Source organism: Cervus canadensis, chromosome 9 (genome assembly GCF_019320065.1).
Source record: "Cervus canadensis isolate Bull #8, Minnesota chromosome 9, ASM1932006v1, whole genome shotgun sequence".
Lineage (NCBI taxonomy): Eukaryota > Metazoa > Chordata > Mammalia > Artiodactyla > Cervidae > Cervus > Cervus canadensis.
The window spans coordinates 73,111,893-73,131,392 of NC_057394.1; the positions used below are offsets into that span (position 1 = coordinate 73,111,893).

Consider the following 19,500-nt stretch of genomic DNA (forward strand, 5'->3'; position numbering starts at 1 on the left):
AAAGGTATGGTTTTCCTAGTGGTCATGTATGGATGTGAGAATTGGACCATAAAAAAAGTAGAGCACCAAAGAATTGATGCTTTTGAACTGTGGTGTTGGAAAAGACTCTTGAAAGTCCCTTGGACTGCAAAGAGATCAAACCAGTCCATCCTAAAGGAAATCAGTCCTGAATATTCATTGGAAGGATTGATGCTGAAGCTAAAACTCCAATACTTTGGCCACCTGATGGGAAGAACCAACTCATTAGCAAAGACCCTGATGCTGGGGAAGGTTGAAGGCAGGAGGAGAAGGGAACTGCAGAGGATAAGATGGTTGGATGGCATCACCGACTCAATGGACATGAGTTTGAGCAAGCTCTGGGAGATGATGAAGGACAGGGAGGCCTGGCATGCTGCCATCCTTGGGGTCGCAAAGAGTCGGACACGACTGAGTGGCTGAACAACAACGGCAACCAACTCCACTTCTCCTTGAAAGTGAAAGTTGCTCAGTTGTGTCCGACTCTTTGAGACCCCATTGACTGTAGCCCACCAGTCCATGGAATGCTCCAGGCAAGAATACTGGAGTAGATAGCTCTTCCCTTCTCCAGGCACCCATGGATCAAACCCAGGTCTCCTGAATTGTGGATAGATTCTGAGCTACCAGGGAAGCCCTAGATCTCAAACGTGCTGCAGTCATGTAAACACCAAGGACAGGAAGGGAAGTCAAGTGTAGAGTCAGTGGTCTTAACTGACTGTGACTAAAATCTTTTTTCTTTCTGCAAATTTTAGTAAAACATACAGGTGAGCACATTTCAAGTGCTGCCTTGGAAGAAGCCTCTGCAAATAGCCTGTGCAAATAAAGGACCTTAATAGTTAACCAAATAACCCACATTATGGTGATCACTTAAAATAGAGTGGTAATGTTTAACGGGCTACAAAATCAAGTTATACAGGATAAAACACAGAGAGGAAAACTTTAATATGAGTTTAGTTTTTGTGGATTTTCAGTAAGGCAATTAAAACCCACCTTATTGAGAGTGTCAATTCTGCCTTAACAGCATAAGCACTGTGCAGATCACTCCCCCCAAAAATCTGAAATCGCAAGAACAGAGTTTGTGTTATTTAAATCGAGTCACTCTGTCCCTTCCTCTGCCCTCCCGCCCTCTACGCTCCCACTTCCCAGACCTAGGAGTGCTCCCCACACCACTGTTAGGTGTGGGCTCCCTCTCCCCCCTACCTGGCAGTGGGAGGGCTCTCTGCTAGGAGGGTCGGGGCCCCAGCACTCCTCCTGCCCCAGTTACCTGTTGCTGAAGCTGAGTTCTGAGCGAGTGTGCCCAGCCACCACTAGAGGTATTCAGCACTCCCTTGAATGTGGCATTACTAAGGATACTGGGACCTCCGTGGTACCAGATGGTCAATGTTAATGAAGCATTTTTGGTGTTCTTCCCAGAAACTGAGGAGGCAAATAACTATTATAACTTGGTGACAGATATTTTGGCTGTGAAGTGATTTTCAGTTTTTTAATTTAAGAAAATGGAATAAGGATCCATTGGAGTAAAATACAAATTTGCAAGATGTATCATAGTGATATGCAGCATAAGATTTGATAGTTTAAAGAATTGAATGACAATGCTGTTATAAAATTCCTTCTGTTAATTTTATTTTGTTTATGCAGGCAGTTTCTCAAGTTTTACATTTTTAAATATTAAAATTAGGATAGAATTGATGCTAAATCCTGTCTCATTTTGAAAATAAATGATAGTCATCCACAAATATATGAATTAATTGAAGAAGTCTCTATCACCTTATCAGGGTATATTTCCAATAAATATATACTCTTTGTTCAATAAATGTTTATCCAAATGTATAATACATATAATATAAATAATTATAATAGTCAATCAAGGAGTTGTTATTTTTTTTCTGGCTGCACTTTGCAGCTTGTGGAATCTTAGCTCCCCAACCAGGCACTGACCCCAAGCCCTTGGCAGTGAGAATGTGAAGTCCTAACCACTGGATCACCAGGGAATTCCCCAGGAGATATTTTTAAACTGTTTCAAATATAATTTAAATATCATAAAATTCACTTATTTTAAATATGCAATTCAAGTGAATTTCATTGTACTTACAGAGCTGTACAACCCTCATCACAATCTAATTTTAGAACATCTTCATCACCCTAAAGGAAAAACCTCCTGTCCATTTACAGTCAATTCCATTACCAAGCCCAGCCCTCGGCAACCAGTAATCTACTTTCTGCCTCTTTATATTTGCCCTTCAAAGAAAAATCATTGAAAAAGAAATTTATGTTCATGTCTGGCTTCTTTCGCTGAGCATAATGTTTTTGAGGGTCATCCATTTTGTGGTAACTTTGGGAGTAGAACAGTATTTCATTGTAGTGCTATATTGCATTTTCAAAGATCAATTCATCTGTTGATTGACATTTGGGTTATTTTCTCTTTTTGGCTGTTTTAAATAAGGTTGCTATGAACAATTCTGTCAAGTCCTCTTGTGCACTTTGTATATGTGTACAAGTATTTATATTATTGTTTGTATTATATGTAAACTATTTCCAGAACAAGACAGAATTCAACATCCTATTTCACTTTTAATATTTATAGATATGAAAACAGAAACTCTAGTCACCTAAACACACTATTAATAAATATATAGGTGTAGAAAGAGTTTTATAACAGGAACATCTCCCAGAATTTTGAGCCAAGTAAAATGAAAACATCAGTTCAGTTCAGTTGCTCAGTCGTGTCCGACTCTTTGTGACCCCATGAATTGCAGCACGCCAGGCCTCCCTGTCCATCACCAACTCCCGGAGTTTACTCAAACTCATGCCCATCAAGTCGGTGATGCCATCCAGCCATCTCATCCTCTGTCATCCCCTTCTCTTCCTGCCCCCAATCCCTCCCAGCATCAGGGTCTTTTCCAATGAGTCAACTCTTCACATGAGGTGGCCAAAGTATTGGAGTTTCAGCTTCAGCATCAGTCCTTCCAATGAACATCTCCCAATATTTTGAACCAAGTAAAATTAAAACATATGTCTATAGAATCTCACCTATAAGAGGAGTTTCTAGGTCATATAGTAATGGTAAGTCTATGTATAACCTTTTAAGAAACAAACTGTTTTTCAAAAAATGCATCATTTTACATTGCTACTAGTAATGCATGAGGTTTGAACTTCTCCACATTTTTGTAGGACACTGCTATGCTGCTAAGCCACTTCAGTCATGTCCGACTCTGTGCAACCCCATAGACGGCAGCCCACCAGGCTCCCCCGTCCCTGGGATTCTCCAGGCAAGAACACTAGAGTGGGTTGCATTTCCTTCTCCAATGCATGGCAGTGAAAACTGAAAGTGAAGTCACTCAGTCATGTCCAGACTCTTCCTGACCCCATGGATTGCAGCCTACCAGGCTCCTCTGTCCCTGGGATTTTCCAGGCAAGAGTACTGGAGTGGGAGCACCATTGCCATTGGTACCTAATACCTAATAGTATTGCCTTCTCCATTGTAGGACACTAGTTAGTGTCTTTTTATTACTAGTTAGTGTCTTATTACAACCATTCTAGTGAGTAAGTAACAGCATCTCATTATGTTTTTGACTTGCACTTTCTGAAAGACTAATGACATTGAGAATCTTTTCATGGACATTTGTATATCTTTAGAGAAATACCTATTCCAATCTTTTGCCCACTTAAAATTTTATTACTTAGGTTGTTGATAACGTTCATGTGTTTGAAATGCAAGTAAAATATGATGATTTGAAAATATATTCTTAGTCTGTAGGTTGTACTTTTAGTTTCTTGATGGTGTCTTTTGAAGAGCAAATTGTTTTAATTTTGATGACACACAATTTACCTTTTTTTCTCTTTTTATTGCTTATATTTTGGGGATAACTAGAATAAATATCAGGGTAAAATTTCATCAAGTGATATGGAAACATGAGTTTAAGGCAAAAAGGAATGGGGATTTCCCTAGTGGTTCAGTGGCTAACTCTCTGTGCTCCCAAATCAGGGGGAATGGGTTTGATATCTGGTCAGGGAATTAGATCCCACATGCCACAACAAAAGATCCTGTCTGAGATCTACAGGATCTACAGCTAAGACCTGGTGCAGCTAAATAAATAAATAAACAAAAAGAAGAAAAGGAATGGTGTAACATTTTCCCCTATTAAAGAAATGCTTGTTAATATAGTTTTAAAAATTGATGATGATATAAAACTATCTGGTATTTAGGCTCTACTGCCTACAATTAAAAGTTATGTACCTCAAAAAAAAAAAAAGTTATGTACCTCTTATTTTAGAATGTCAACGTACTAGAAAACAATTTGTATCCTTTACAACTCTTTAAGTGAGATGAAAATTTTTGGTGCTCAATCAAAAATGAGGGAGAAGGTACATAGTCACAGTTTTTCAGAATTCTTTCTAAGGTGTATGAGAAAAATCATTTAAAACCACTGTATGTATAATAGCAAATGAAGAAACAGACAAAGGATTAATCTCAAAAATATACAAGCAACTCCTGCAGCTCAATTCCAGAAAAATAAATGACCCAATCAAAAAATGGGCCAGAGAACTAAACAGACATTTCTCCAAAGAAGACATACAGATGGCTAACAAACACATGAAAAGGTGCTCAACATCACTCATTATTAGAGAAATGCAAATCAAAACCACAATGAGGTACCATTACACACCAGTCAGGATGGCTGCTATCCAAAAGTCTACAAGCAATAAATGCTGGAGAGGCTGTGGAGAAAAGGGAACCCTCTTACACTGTTGGTGGGAATGCAAACTAGTACAGCCACTATGGAAAACAGTGTGGAGATTCCTTAAAAAACTGGAAATAGAACTGCCATATGAACCAGCAATACCACTTCTGGGCATACACACTGAGGAAACCAGATCTGAAAGAGACACATGCACCCCAATGTTCATCGCAGCACTGTTTATAATAGCCAGGACATGGAAGCAACCTAGATGCCCATCAGCAGATGAATGGATAAGCAAGCTGTGGTACATATACACCATGGAATATTACTCAGCCGTTAAAAAGAATTCATTTGAACCAGTCCTAATGAGATGGATGAAACTGGAGCCCCTTATACAGAGTGAAGTAAGCCAGAAAGATAAAGAACATTACAGCATACTAACACATATATATGGAATTTAGAAAGATGGTAACGATAACCCTATATGCAAAACAGAAAAAGAGACACAGAAGTACAGAACAGACTTTTGAACTCTGTGGGAGAAGGTGAGGGTGGGATGTTTCAAAAGAACAGCATGTATACTATCTATGGTGAAACAGATCACCAGCCCAGGTGGGATGCATGAGACAAGTGCTCGGGCCTGGTGCACTGGGAAGACCCAGAGGAATCGGTGGAGAGGGAGATGGGAGGGGGGATCGGGATGGGGAATAAGTGTAAATCTATGGCTGATTCATATCAATGTATGACAAAACCCACTGAAATGTTGTGAAGTAATTAGCCTCCAACTAAAAAAAAAAAAAAAAAAAAAACTGTATTAATGTATACCACCCCCTCCCCCAGTAGGTTTTTCTCTTTGGGATGGATGGCTGTTATCTTTCTCAGATTTCAGAGAACTATTAATATACCAAATGGAACTACCAAATTTTAAACTTAAAAGCCTCCCCCAATAGTCATCCAGTATTTCCCATCATTAATTTTGACTGAAAGAAAGTGAAAGTCGCTCAGTGGTGTCCAATTTTTTGGGATCCCATGGACTCTGTAGTCCATGGAATTCTCCAGGCCAGAATACTGGAGTGGGTAGCCTTTCCCTTCTCCAGGGGATCTTCCCAACCCAGGGATTGAACCCCGGTCTTCCTCATTGGCAGGCGATTCTTTACCGGCTGAGCCACAAGGGAAGCCCAATTTTGACTGAACGGAATAACAATTCATCTGGAATTAAGTCACTGCCATTCTCAAACAAGTCACTTAGCTAGTCTTAAGAGCTCAGGGCACTTTATACATATGTATATAGTTTTTTTAAGGCAAGTCTATTCAAGACTGTAAAATCTGCCATTTGCAGACTGAAGAAAAACATACAATCTAAGTTTCAAGAGTAAGCTTTATACCAGGCTCTTACTAAAGACTACTGCCCTGGAGACAGCGTCTTAGGTAATTTTGAAGAACTGCTCTGAAGAATCAGGGAGAAACCAGAATATGTAGTTTTGTGGAGTGTTTTCCCCTTAAGGGGAAAAAAAGTGGAACTTCAAAAGATTACTGCTAATCACAAAGAACAGATCATCTAAAGTTCATGCTCTTAGTCCCTTTCTCTATATCAGAAGATGCAAGAGTCTGGGTTGATTAATCTTTAGATAGGCATCTTCACTATATAGGACCAAAGCACAGACCTGCTGCTGTGTTTTTCCTCCATCCTAAACTCGCCTCAGGGCTCATATGCGGGGGCAGGGGTGGCTGTACTGGCTTGATCCTTGCAGAACTGGAAAATCAGGCAACATTCCCTGTCCACGCACCGAAACTATCTTATTAACTTTAAAGAACTTTTAAAGAAGCACATGTTTACTTTGATTTTTCCTTTTTGACGTTCCATAGTCATAAATGGAATCAGCACATTTGCTATTTAACCTTAGGCGTCAAGAACTTTTTTTTTTTTTTTTAAACCGTGCTGTCGCTACAAACTTCTAGCGCACACAGCTTCCCCTAACCATCAACCTCATCGCCCACCGCTCTGGACCACTCCCTTCCGCGGCCTCTGGTCCGCAAGAGAGTAAGAGACTGCGCAAGCGCCGGACCATCAACGTGGCCGGGAGACCCCAGGTAGGGAGTCCGCGCTGAGTCGCTGGCTCAAGTGGTTCTGCCCAGGCCTTCGGCCCTTTATCTTTTTCTCTCCCTAGAGTTTTACGGTGACTCAGACGTTCCAAGTGGACTAACGTCACCCCAGAAGCCATTCAGAAGGTCTGAGCGGACAAAACTGAGGCTGGGAAGGTGGGGGACGAGTCCGCCAGGCGGCGGGCCAGGCCCGCGTGGGCGTCACGTGAGGGCCGAGCTGCGGGGGCCGCGCGCTCGGGTCACGCGGGAGCCGCGCTGGCGGGCGGGGCGGCGCGGCCGCGTGACGTGGTGCGCTCCGCAGCGCGCGCCTCCTCAGGCTTTGTCAGCCCCGGCGGGCGCGCGCGCGCGTGCGGGGCTCTGGGACCCGCGGGCCGGTCTGCGCGGAGCGCTGGGGGCGGGTGGCGGCGGCGGCGACAACGACGACGGCACCGCGTCTGAGGGAGCGGACTCTGCGCAGCGGCCGAAGGGCCCGGCGGTCTGGCAGGCATAGGTGGGGAGGCGGCCGGAGGGAGGGAAGGAGTCGCCCCTGCGCGGACCCCCCCCCCCCCACCCAGGCGGACGGGTGGAGTCAGCGACCCGGGCCCGCGGCAGGCTGGCCGGGCGGGAAAGGCCGAGAAGGCCTCGGGCCCCCATCCAGTTCTCAGAGATGGAACTTTCGTGGAAGGGAGCGGTTTCGGGAGGGATTCGTTTGAGAACTTGTTCTTAGTTAACCCTCATCTCGTGTATCTACGGAACCTTGGAACTCGCTACGTCCCCTCCCTATTTACCGTTGGGTTGGAGGGCGCCGCCTGGCCCCCTCCCTGGCGGTCCTCCCGGAGCATCTGTGGACCATTCTGGCCGCCCCACCCCAGGTGTTTACCGATTATTCACCCTCTCCCAGCGCATACAGCTTAGTGAAAGTTCCGTAACCTTTCAGAAAGTCAGCCACATGGGGGTGGGTAGCTCGCGATTTTACTCCATCGAAAACAGTTGTTCGTGTTTTGGGGGGTCGCGGGGCACTGAACGCTGCAGAAGATCTCTCCGACTTAGTTTCTCTGCCTGGAAAGTTGCTCTTGGAATGCGCAGTTTCGTGACACGGCATTATTGCGTTACTGTAGGGTTGGCCCAGTTCTCCGCTCTCTTAATTGTAAATGAATTGCTTTACTCTGTCACCTGAGGATGCTCGAGATTTGCTTTATTGTATTGTAGTTTAATGAGCTTGTCTTCATTGTTGTTGCCTGTGAAATGCGTGGCCTTAAATGTTTAGGAATTCAACAATTTTATTTGAAATTTCCGAAAGCAAAAGTAGTATGAGAAGGGCCCCTGCCGTTATAAGTGCAGGTACTTTTTGGTTCACTCTCTTTTACATTAGCAGACTTAAGTTGTTGACTTTGTGTGAAACGTATTTGGAATAAGAAGCTCTTTTCTCGTGTGCTCTCTGTTACCTGTGAGGCTTTATGAAATGTCACTATATATAGTTCCTGTAGCAAGCCAAAATAGGGCGGGTTGCTACAGAAGGCAGTTACAGATAGATATTTGGGGAAAGTTCCTGCTCCTTTTGTTTGGTTGGTTGGTTTTATTTTGTAAAGGGCGAGATGGGTGGGCATCAGAACAGCTTCTGCTGCTGCTCCTTCTAGGGAGATAAATGGTTATATTATTAAAGACTTGTTGTGATATTGATTGTTAGCATGATTGTTACTACTTTTAGTGTTTATGAGATGGAACTAATAAAGACGAAGTGTTTGGTTCAGAATTGAACCTCTTTGCTCCTAGTATTTTTTTAAAGCGTGCGTGCACGCACACACACACACACACACACTGTTATATGAAATAAATGCATTTTATTTTTATTAGAACGTTTAAAAAATAATTTAAATGCGCCATTGGTATCTGGAGCCAGGTTTTGATTTGTGATTGAAGGTGAATGTGGTGGTGTAGGTATTGTTTTATTTGATAATTCAGATTGACGTTTCAAGGACTTTTTTTCTGTTCTCAACTTTAAAAATTAAAGCGAGAAGTCATGTAATAATAGTGTTTATCTTTTCAAGGCATTTGATAAGCACTTGACTATGGTTTGGGGTAGGATAGACTTCTTTGTTTTTAAGGCACCATCGTATAGCCCTTTTTTCTGTGAAATGCATCTTCTCAGAGACTACTGAGAAAAAGCAAATCCTGTAACAACCACAAAATGAAAATGTAATAGTTTAGTAGGAAGTTTCTTTCTGTGATGCGATTACAAACTACATTTCATCTGCTAGACCTCCAGGCTGTTCTCTCTGATATATATATATATATATATATACAATTTCCCTCTTCAAAGTGAAGAAGACAGCAAGGAAGGCTCTTCAGCAGCAGCTGACCCAGGAACCCCCACCCCACACGCAACATGGATGTGTGCACACACACACCTGCCTTCACTGTGAATAGCTCCCCCCGCCTTTCCTCCAGTGACACATTATTTAGGAAATTTTTCAGCTCACGATGTGAAATAAGTTTTTAAATAAAGACGTTTGCAAGGTAATACTCCTTCTACCTAGGGTTCCTTTCTCATGCATTCTGTCTTCAAATGCTGTCTACCCTTTAAGACTTAAACCTAAAGTCTTTCTAAGTAACTGAAACAGTTCAGTTACCCTTCACACCTCCTCACTCTGCTCACTTGTTCATATAGCAGGAGGTTTACCTTTGGAGTCAGACATGTCGTTTTCTTGACAAATACCTATTGAACCTGACTCTTTGAATCTGTCTCTTCCATTCACCAGCTCACTGACTAGTCCTTGAGCAAGCTGCTGAGTATTTGTTAAACATTTTCTAAATCAGAACAACCCTCCAAGGATATGAGGAGTAAATGGAGCATATAACAGTGCCAAGCATATCCAGAGAGCTTAATAAAAGGTAGTAAATTATGGTGCTTCTAAGTGTCACAGACCATGGGTGTCTCATGTTTGCAATATAATATAGTGAGTGGATTTAGAACTGTGTTTTTAATTTACTTGTGAACCCCCAAAATAATTTGTGTAAAACAACTCCCCTTGCATAGGTCTAAGATGATTTATAATGTTTTGCATTATACTCTCAGGTGGTTGGAAGGGATGCAGTATCCCATATAGTATAGATACTGACATTTGAATATAAAATTGGTTCATCACTCTTAACTGTATCTCATGGGGTATAATATTGCACTTTTATATCCATTACCGTCAGTTTTTAAAATATATGCTATTTTACACTGTTCCTTTTTCTTGAAATTGTACTCTGATTTTATCCACTTCTACTTTTACCAACTCCTGAGTATTATCTTAATGTAATTTATTTATACTCAAAAGCTTTTTATTCTCTGTCATACATGTCTTCAATAAAAATACTTGTGTAAGTTGAAACTAAGTTTTAAATTTTTTCTTTGACTATTGCTCTAGGAGTTACTTTTCTTCTGGATTTAATTATTACAAGTAGTAATAGTTACTCAGAACAGCATAATACCTGTGGATTTTGATAAAGGCTAATTCAATATAAAAATGGAATTTTAGTGGAAATTTATATTTTAAGGATATGGATAGTTGGAGTCATGCATAAAATTGAAATTGACACCTGTGACTTTTGGGCTGTTTCATTCTACCATGAATTCTGCCTTTCCATGCTGGGAAATACACCATACTAAAAATAGGAATGGGAGTGTGGTATATTTGGTAAAGTTTTGCAAATTGGGAAGACTATGAAAGGAGCTTGAAAGAGGAAAAGCAATAGCATGATAGCTAAACTGCAGGCATGTTGCCTATAGGTCTGTTTTAGTGAGGAGGGATCTAAAGCCTTTTTCTTTTTTTTTTTTTGTTGGTTTTTTTTTTCCTTTTCTTTTCTTTTTTTTTTTTCCCATTGACAGCCTTTTTCTTAAAATTATATATGTTGTTGTTACATGTTCCTCGACAAATCTTCATGTTCCCGTGGGTACACATTCCCTCATTTAAAGACCATTTGAGCTGTGGTTGTCAACAGGGGATGATTTTGCAGCCAGGGTACGTTTGGCAATGCCTGGAGATTTTTTTTTAAAATAATTTTATTTACTTATTTTTAAAATATTTGGCTGTGAAGGGTCCTAGTTGCTACGTGGGCTTTTCTCTAGTTCCTGTTGTGACTTCTCTTGTTGCAGAACATGGGCTCAAGGGCACTTGGGCTTCAGTAGTTGCAGTTCCCAGGCTCTAAAGCATAGGCTCAGTTGCTTCGCCTCATGTGGGATCTTCCCAGATCAGGGATCGAACCTGTATCTCTTGCATAGGCAGGCAGATTCTTTACCACTGAGCCACCAGGGAAGCCCTGAAGACATTTTTGATCGTCACGTGGTTGGTAGAGGGGGGCGCTGCTTCTGGCACCTAGTAGATAGAGATCAGAGTGGGGATAAACATCCTCGAGTGATCAGGACGGCCTCCCATAACAAAGAATTTTCCAGCCCAAAATGTGAATCAAACTGAGATTGAGAAACCCTGATTTAGAGGATTAGTTTTGGAATCAGACTATCTAATTCTGTAATCTAAGGTGATGGGTTAGTAAACTCTTTTTGTAAAGTTCCAGAAAGTAGATAGTAAGATGTTTTAGGCTTGTGGGCCACATCATCTCTGTTGCATATCCTTGTTTTTATATGCTTTTAAAAATATGAAAGTAATTCTTAGCTCCAAGGTCTTTCAGAAACATGTGATCTAAAGCAGTTATGGCCTTCAAACCTCATTTTTCTTCCTTCTGCAAAGTACTAGTAACAGTAACAATGTCTCAAGAGTTGTTTGTAAGGACTGAATGAAATGCACATGTAGCTTGGTCTCCAGCACACATTAAAAGCTCTGTAAATGGTGTCCTTGGTAGTCATGATGTCCTGTGAAAGTGAAGTCGCTCAGTCCTGTCTGACTCTCTGCGACCCCATGGACTATATAGTCCATGGAATTCTCCAGGCCAGAATAGTGGAGTGGGTAGTCTTTCCCTTCTCCAGGGGATCTCCCCAACCCAGGAATTGAACCCAGGTCTCCCGCATTGCAGGCGGATTCTTTACCAGCTGAGCCACTAGGGATGTCCAAGAATAGTGAAATAGTAGCCTATCCCTTCTCCAAGGGATCTTCCCTACCCAGGAATCAAACCGGGGTCTCCTGCATTGTAGGTGGGTTTTTTACCAGTTGAGCTATCAGGGAAGAACACATGATATCCTACAGCACAGAGCAAAAAATGCCAAGTCACGGTGTTGTTCAAGACCCTGTTCAAGGCATTTGAGCAGACTTAAGAGTGCTGGTTAAATTCCTGGGTCAGCTCGCCATAGCCTGTGTAACCTCTGCTGTCTTGCTTTCTGAACTCTGAGTCTGCTTGTATCCTAAGGAGGGTGGAATGCAGAATTCCTATCCCATGGTGTCTGAGGAAAGAAAGCATTCTACTGGCATTCTGTTCTAAAGACAGGATTCCAGGGTGGGATTATCACTTTTCGTAGGGGATTCAAGGTGGGACAAGTAAGATCTCTGATGATGGTCGATTGTATGTGATGTTTTCTAAATTGAGGACAAATATATATAAATGTACACACACACACACACACACACACTCAACTACTGTGAAGTCCCTGTATGTGACTGACCAGTGGTTTATTTTTCAGGTTAGAAAGTATGGTTAGGCTAGTTTGGTGATGCCTTTATAGTGCAGATGGTTGCTAAAAGAGCCTTAAGTCCTTTAAATTATCCTATCATTATAATTTTTACTGAGATTGCAGGAAAATAAAACCACAGTGTCTGTAGTAGGCACTTGTGGGTATTGAGGGCTTGAGATGAAGGTAGTGGAAATTAAGGTATGCCTCAAGTGTAAAATACACACTAGGTTTTGAAGACTTAATGCCAAAAATAAGGAAAACTATCTCATTAATAATTTTTATATTGGGCACATGGTGAAATAATATTTTGGATGTTTTTGGATAAATAAAATGCTATCACTGAAATTTTTTACTTTTTAAATGTGGCTATTAGAAAATTTTAAATTACATATGTAGTTAACATTTATAATTCTGTTGGACAGTGCTGCTCTAAAGCTTTAGTTTACTTTTTTAAAATTAGTAATTGTTTTTATCCTGCACATATAAAGAATTAAATATTTTTATAAGGCTTGCAGTGAAAATCAGAGATCCCACCACCCTAGTCTAATCCCTTACTCCCAAAGCTTGTATCCATTTTCTTACCACACCTGGTCTTTCTGTCTGAATCTGTAATAAACAGGATGCTTATATTGTTACTTTATTTTTCAGTGTTAGGCATTGTCCATTAACTTCCTAGTAGGGAAGATGGAAGTTTAGGTCTCCCATGCTGTGTACCACAGGCACATAAACTTTCTATCCATTCATCTTCCCATCTTCTCATGATGGTTGTATTATAATTTGGCTTGTATCAGGATTCATTATTTATATTATTATGATATTAATCAAAATTGAAACATGAAGTACATTGATTACTTTTCTTTCTAGCTCAGCATCTTGTTTTCCTTGGAGTTAAAAATTGTCTTGATTTTTATTTCCTTAGTTTACCGTGTACTTATCGCTGATTAAACCCTGAGTCCTCTCACAGTTAATATGGATCTCTTCTGAAAACTTAAGAACACATTAGGTATTTTCTTCTATGCTCTTTTGAATTAAAGCACCCAGTCTTCTTTCAGGGCTGGAGAGAAATAGTGTTCTTGGTCTTGTTTAGGAGAGATCTGAGGGTCTACTTTGTAAATTAGCTTTGTTGTTGTTTTTTTTTTCCCATTTATTTTTATTAGTTGGAGGCTAATTACTTTACAATGTAGTTTTTTTTTTTTTTTTTGCCATACATTGACATAAATCAGCCATGGATTTACATGTGTTCCCCATCCCGATCCCCCCTCCCACCTCCCTCTCCATCCCATCCCTCTGGGTCTTCCCAGTGCACCAGCCCTGAGCACTTGTCTCATGCATCCAACCTGGGCTGGTGATCTGCTTCACCCTTGATAGTATACTTGTTTCAATGCTGTTCTCTCTGAACATCCCACCCTCGCCTTCTCCCACAGAGTCTGAAAGTCTGTTCTGTACATCTGTGTCTCTTTCTCTGTTTTGCATATAGGGTTATCGTTACCATCTTTTTAAATTCCATATATATGCGTTAGTATACTGTATTGGTCTTTACCTTTCTGGCTTACTTCACTCTGTATAATGGGCTCCAATTTCATCCATCTCATTAGAACTGATTCAAATGAATTCTTTTTAATGGCTGAGTAATATTCTATAGTGTATATGTACCACAGCTTCCTTATCCATTTGTCTGCTGATGGGCATCTAGAGGTTGCTTCCATGTCCTGGCTATTATAAACAGTGCTGCGATGAACATTGGGGTGCACGTGTCTCTTTCAGATCTGGTTTCCTCGGTGTGTATGCCCAGGAGTGGGATTGCTGGGTCATATGGCAGTTCTATTTCCAGTTTTTTAAGGAATCTCCACACTGTTCTCCATAGTGGCTGTATTAGTTTGCAAATTAGCTTTGAATCCATCCCACATTCAGTCCTCTACTCTCTCTTCCAGAGGAGGACTGAATCTCATCAGTTCCTGTGCCTTTTGGAGGTTCTACCAGGAAATATATGTGGGGCTGCTTCCATGGTTTCCTGATTGACAGTGTAGGCTTCAGCTTTCTCAGATCTGTTTTGAGTTACCGTGTCTGCCGCCCCTTTGAAAAACGAGGTACTGTTGACTCCCTTCATCCTCCCTCTTTGTGAGTTATGGCTTTGTTATTTATTTTATTAAGTGGATATATAATTATGGATTTATGGATATATAATTAATGGATATATTAATGGGTATAACAAGGTGCAATATAGTGCATTAATCCTAAATTTACAGATTTTTAATATATGCATACACTATATAGTCACCACTCAGATCTAGATAGCATTTCCATATGCTATAAGGTCCCCTTGTGACCCTTTCAAGTCTGTACCAGCACCTGTAGTCACTATTTTTGTTTCTCTCATCAAAGACTAGTTTTGCTTGTTCCTCAAAATCATACAATATAGTAGTCTCAGTATGAAATCTTTTGTATGTAGCTTCTTTTGTGCAAAGACTTGGTAAGTCATCCCCATTGCAGGCATCAATTAAAAAAAAAAAATCCGGTGTATTACTGCGTAATATGAACAAGCCACTGTTTATCCCTTCTCCTGCGAGCGGGCATTTGGGTTGTTTCGAGATTTTGGCTTTTGTGAATAAAGCTGCTATGAATATTATTGTACATATTTTTGGTGTGTATATTCATTCATTTCTCTCAGTTCTATACCTTTAAGTGGAATTGCTGGATCATAGAGTGAGTGAACGTACCTTAGATAGAAATGCCAGACTTCCATAGTGGCTGTACCATTTTTCACTTACACCAGCAAAGTATATGAGAGTTCCAGTTCCCATCTTCTCTAACATTTGCCAGTATTCAATTTTAGCCACCTGATAAGTATATATAATTGACCTTGAACAATGGGATTAGAGGTGCCAGTCACCACATAGTTAAAAATCTCTGTATTACTGTCTCTGCCTCAGACATAAAGGAATTGATAAATAACAAGGGTAGAAAACTGAAACACTTTGGATTGAATCAGGACACAGACCCTCTTTCTTTTGATTCCACATGCTGTGATCTCTAATCAAACACAAACTTTTCCCCACACTTAATTAAAGAGCCATAAAATGAAAACAGTACTGTGTTTATTGAAAATAATCCATGTCTAGGTGGACCCATACTGTTCAAGGGTCAGTTGTAGTCATATTTTGGGTTTTAGTTTCATTTCCATGAAGGAGTCATGTGTTGAATGCCTTTTCACATGACCATTTGTGAAGTATCTGTTCATGCCTCTTTCTCATTGAAAGAAATGGTTATGCCTTTTAAATTATTTTGTGAGTCACTTTAATGGAGTTTGGAGAGGGAAGGGGGATAACTGCATGTGAGAAACCTGCCACCTTTAAATAAAAGTAAGGTAACTTTAAAGCTTCATTTAGATACATTTTTTCCTCCTCATTTCTGTCCTCTCCAATATGTGATTCAACTTCATTTTTAATTAGCTACTGTAATCCAGAAGTATAATGAATTTTAGAATGAGATTCTTTTGTTCCAACCTAAAAGATATAGGAAACTTTTCTTTCTTACAAGAAACTGGAACAAGAAAATTATTCAGTATCTATATTCTGGCTTATTCTCTTATGTTTTTAATTAAAAAGATACTTAGGAGCAAGAGCAATATTTATCCATTCAACAAATACATACTTGAGTATTTCCTGTATGTCATATCTAAATAGGCTTGGGAAATACATCAGTGAACAAAGACAAGCAAGGCTCCAGTCCTCTGAAGTATATTCAGGTGGGAGGAATTGATAATAAATAAATAAACAAATATCTAAATAAGGTAATTAAAAATATATTTCCTGCTTTGCAGAAATGGAACAAGAACCCCAAGATGGAGAACCTATTGAAATTAAGATCATCAAGGAAGCATACAAGAAAGCCTTTGTATTTGTTAATAAAGGACTGAATACAGATGAATTAGGTCAAAAGGAAGAAGCAAAGAACTACTATAAGCAAGGAATAGGACACCTGCTTAGAGGAATCAGCATTTCATCAACGGATCCTGAATACACAGGTCCTGAGTGGGAATCTGCTAGGCAGATGCAACAGAAAATGAAAGAAACGCTACAGAATGTACGTACCAGGTTGGAAATTCTGGAGAAGGGTCTTGCCACTTCTCTACGGAATGATCTTCAGGAGGTGCCCAAGTTGTATCCAGAATTTCCACCTAAAGACATGTCTGAAAAGTCACCAGAGCCTCAGTGCTTTAGTTCACTTCCTCAACACAGTGAAGTAAATGAAAGCACTTCAACTGCAAGTGCGGAGTCAAGTAGTACACCTGCTACTTTGTCCTTGCCGTGTCAGAGTCATCCGTCCGAAGCACCTCCTGCTTACACTCCTCAGGCTGCTGAGGGTCACTACACTGTATCCTATGGAACAGAATCTGGGGAGTTCTCGTCAGTTGGGGAGAACTTCTATAGGAATCACTCTCAGCCACCACCTCTTGAGACCTTAGGGCTGGATGCAGATGAGTTGATTTTGATACCAAACGGAGTACAGATTTTCTTTGTAAATCCCGCAGGGGAGGTTAGTGCACCTTCATATCCTGGGTACCTTCGAATCGTGAGGTTCTTGGATAATTCTCTTGATACCTTTCTAAATCGTCCTCCTGGATTTCTCCAGGTAAGCCAAAGAAAGAGGTAAACAAATTTGAAATATGTGTAGAATATACTACTTTTATTTGATAATATTTATGATGTGTCCAAGACAGTGAATGCAAAAAGGTTACTATAATTTCTAGTTCCTTTTTAAATTCATGAAATTTATGCGCCTTCAGCATCCATGTTTGCATTTGACAACATTTATTTTTCTTTAGATATAAAGTCTTGTTTTAGTATTAAATTTGTGATGACAGGACCTGAAGGAGATTGAAATATTCATTCTTTTAGTTTTTTATCTGAAGAAGAAACCTAATAACTTTAATTTCAAAAGGGATTTGTGTAATTCATATGTGAATGTGTAACCGTAAATTTCCACAGATGTTGTCAAGCCCTCACTGAGGGGCTAAACTGGGCTAGATGCACCCCGGTGTCTGGAATAGTGGTTCTCAACTAGTAGGAACCACCCCTGCAGTCTCCACACACCCTGGGATAGGTAGACAGTAGTGGGGACGTTTTTGGTTGTCACAGCTGGGACTGGGGTGTGTGCTGTTGGTACTGGTATATATAGTGGGTAGAGGCCAGGCATACTGCTAAACATTAAACAGGATGGCTCTTATCAGTTAAAAAAATAACTGAAAATGTCAGTCATGCCAAGGTTAAGAAACCATGGTCTGCAAGTAGAGACTGTGATGATAATCATCTGAGAAGCAATTCTAACTTTCCAAACATACACATTTACCAGGATACACTTGGTCCAAGAGCATAGACTGTTGCTAAATAAAGGTTGAGGTTAGGACACTGTTCTGGAATTCCCGAGGTATTCTGAAGATGATGGTCCAGTATCAATCTGTTTTAGTTTGGAGAGATCCGGGGAGATGGGTTTCTGGAAGTATAGATTCATATTCATTGAATATAACAAAAGGATCTGCATGGTAGGGAGATGACTATTTGAGCAAGGCACGTGCTTTTAAAAGTCCAGGTGATGTGGTTTAGCTACAGTACTAGTTATCTACATTTGTTTTCTTTTTTGGTATATTATATTTTCAATTCTTATGCAGCCTTTACTTTGTGAAGTCCACTTGAAGGTTGTTTACAGATAGTTGGAGATTTACTAGGAGTGTATGAAGGAGATATCTGGGAGCGTTGTTGGAAGAAAGACTTCATTAATGGACAGGAAGAATAGTGTGAATCATAAGTTATTTTTTAAAAACAAGCCTTAGTTAAGGTTGAAAAGAGTAGGCTTACTGATTCTGAGGGGTCTGATAAAAGATAAAACATTTTCTGCTGACCTGGTAATAAAGTGGCATTGTAAGAGTGGAATTTAAAAAACCTTTGGGTCCTGGTCTATTGGAGGCGCAGGGAGTGAAAACTTGAAACATTCTATTGATTACATGAGCTCAACCATTAAAATGACTTATCCTTTAGTAAAAATTTGTTCTGTGCTTTTAATTCTGTTTTTCTAGTCTCTCCTATTTTGAGTCCTAAATAAAAAAGTAAAATTGTACCCAAAATTTGAGTCTTTTTAATGGACTCATGTATTCAGGTATTTATAACAGTGTCCTAAAAGAGAATTGCCCTGTGTTTACTTAATTTTTTGTTCTTAGCAATCACTATTGCTTTATTTAGGAAATTAGAAATTAATTTAAAGTTGGCAGACTAGAATTCTGTGGCTTCTAAAAACTATTTTTCTCTTGAATTTAGTTTTAATATACTTTTTAAACCTGTCAGATTTGTAGTCAGTTCATATGGAACTTGGATATGAAGCTGCTCTGTGAAAGTGAAACTGGGAAGTCAGCCTGTGGTGGGTGAGCTCACCAATTTATAATACTCTGTCCTAAGAAAGGTCTGTAAATTTTATTTGAGATTTGAGGAGACTCCATTTCAATCAAGGTGACCAGAATGTAGTTTATCTTAGAGAATCATGACACAGTAAAAGAAACCTTTCCCTAACTTGCGTCGTTTAAGTGTAACCATTACAACTTTTTTGGTTAAATCCACCACCTGTTGTTCATATTTTTTAAAATGTCTCATTTTTTAAACTTTATCCTAAGCAATAACAGCTGTGAAATTGAGGGAAAGATGTTATATCTTTCCCTAATACATATTGAAATATGTAGCTACTCAAATTTAAATAGTTTGTATATTTCTTGAAGTCATTTCACATACTACAGATGGTTGTATATCATACTTTGGAAAACACAGCCATCAATTTTATTGTAACTTGTCTGAAGTTTGATTTTTATTAAAGCTGGAGACTGGCTTTTGAAATGACTAAAACAAAGATAATCCACTAAAATAAGAATTTGAAAATGTTTGTTAACCACTTTTCTAGGAAAGAGTCATCCTTGTGCGCTTGATCTCTACATATTTGTATTCTGTTGGTCAGAGATATGATAGTACACCAGAATTTTCCATTGTTTATATGAAATCTTTCATCTCTTTGACTCATATACATCACACAATGTTTGATAATAATCAATTGTTCTTCCAAGTTTCTTAATAT

At 39.8% G+C, this 19,500-nt stretch overlaps 1 protein-coding gene across 5 annotated transcripts in view; it reads left to right on the forward strand.

Moving 5' to 3' along the window:
- The first annotated feature begins 7,123 nt into the window (after positions 1-7,123).
- SPART (spartin) overlaps positions 7,124-19,500 on the forward strand; it is a 32,246-nt gene continuing 19,869 nt past the window's right edge. Inside the window, exons 1-3 of one of the 5 annotated variants that reach the window (XM_043477718.1) lie at positions 7,124-7,290; positions 14,319-14,474; positions 16,208-17,019. In XM_043477718.1, the coding sequence (XP_043333653.1) occupies positions 14,375-14,474; positions 16,208-17,019 (912 nt within the window). In that variant the 5' untranslated portion in view covers positions 7,124-7,290; positions 14,319-14,374. The other 4 variants (XM_043477714.1, XM_043477715.1, XM_043477716.1 and 1 more) reach the window with 4 other exon arrangements.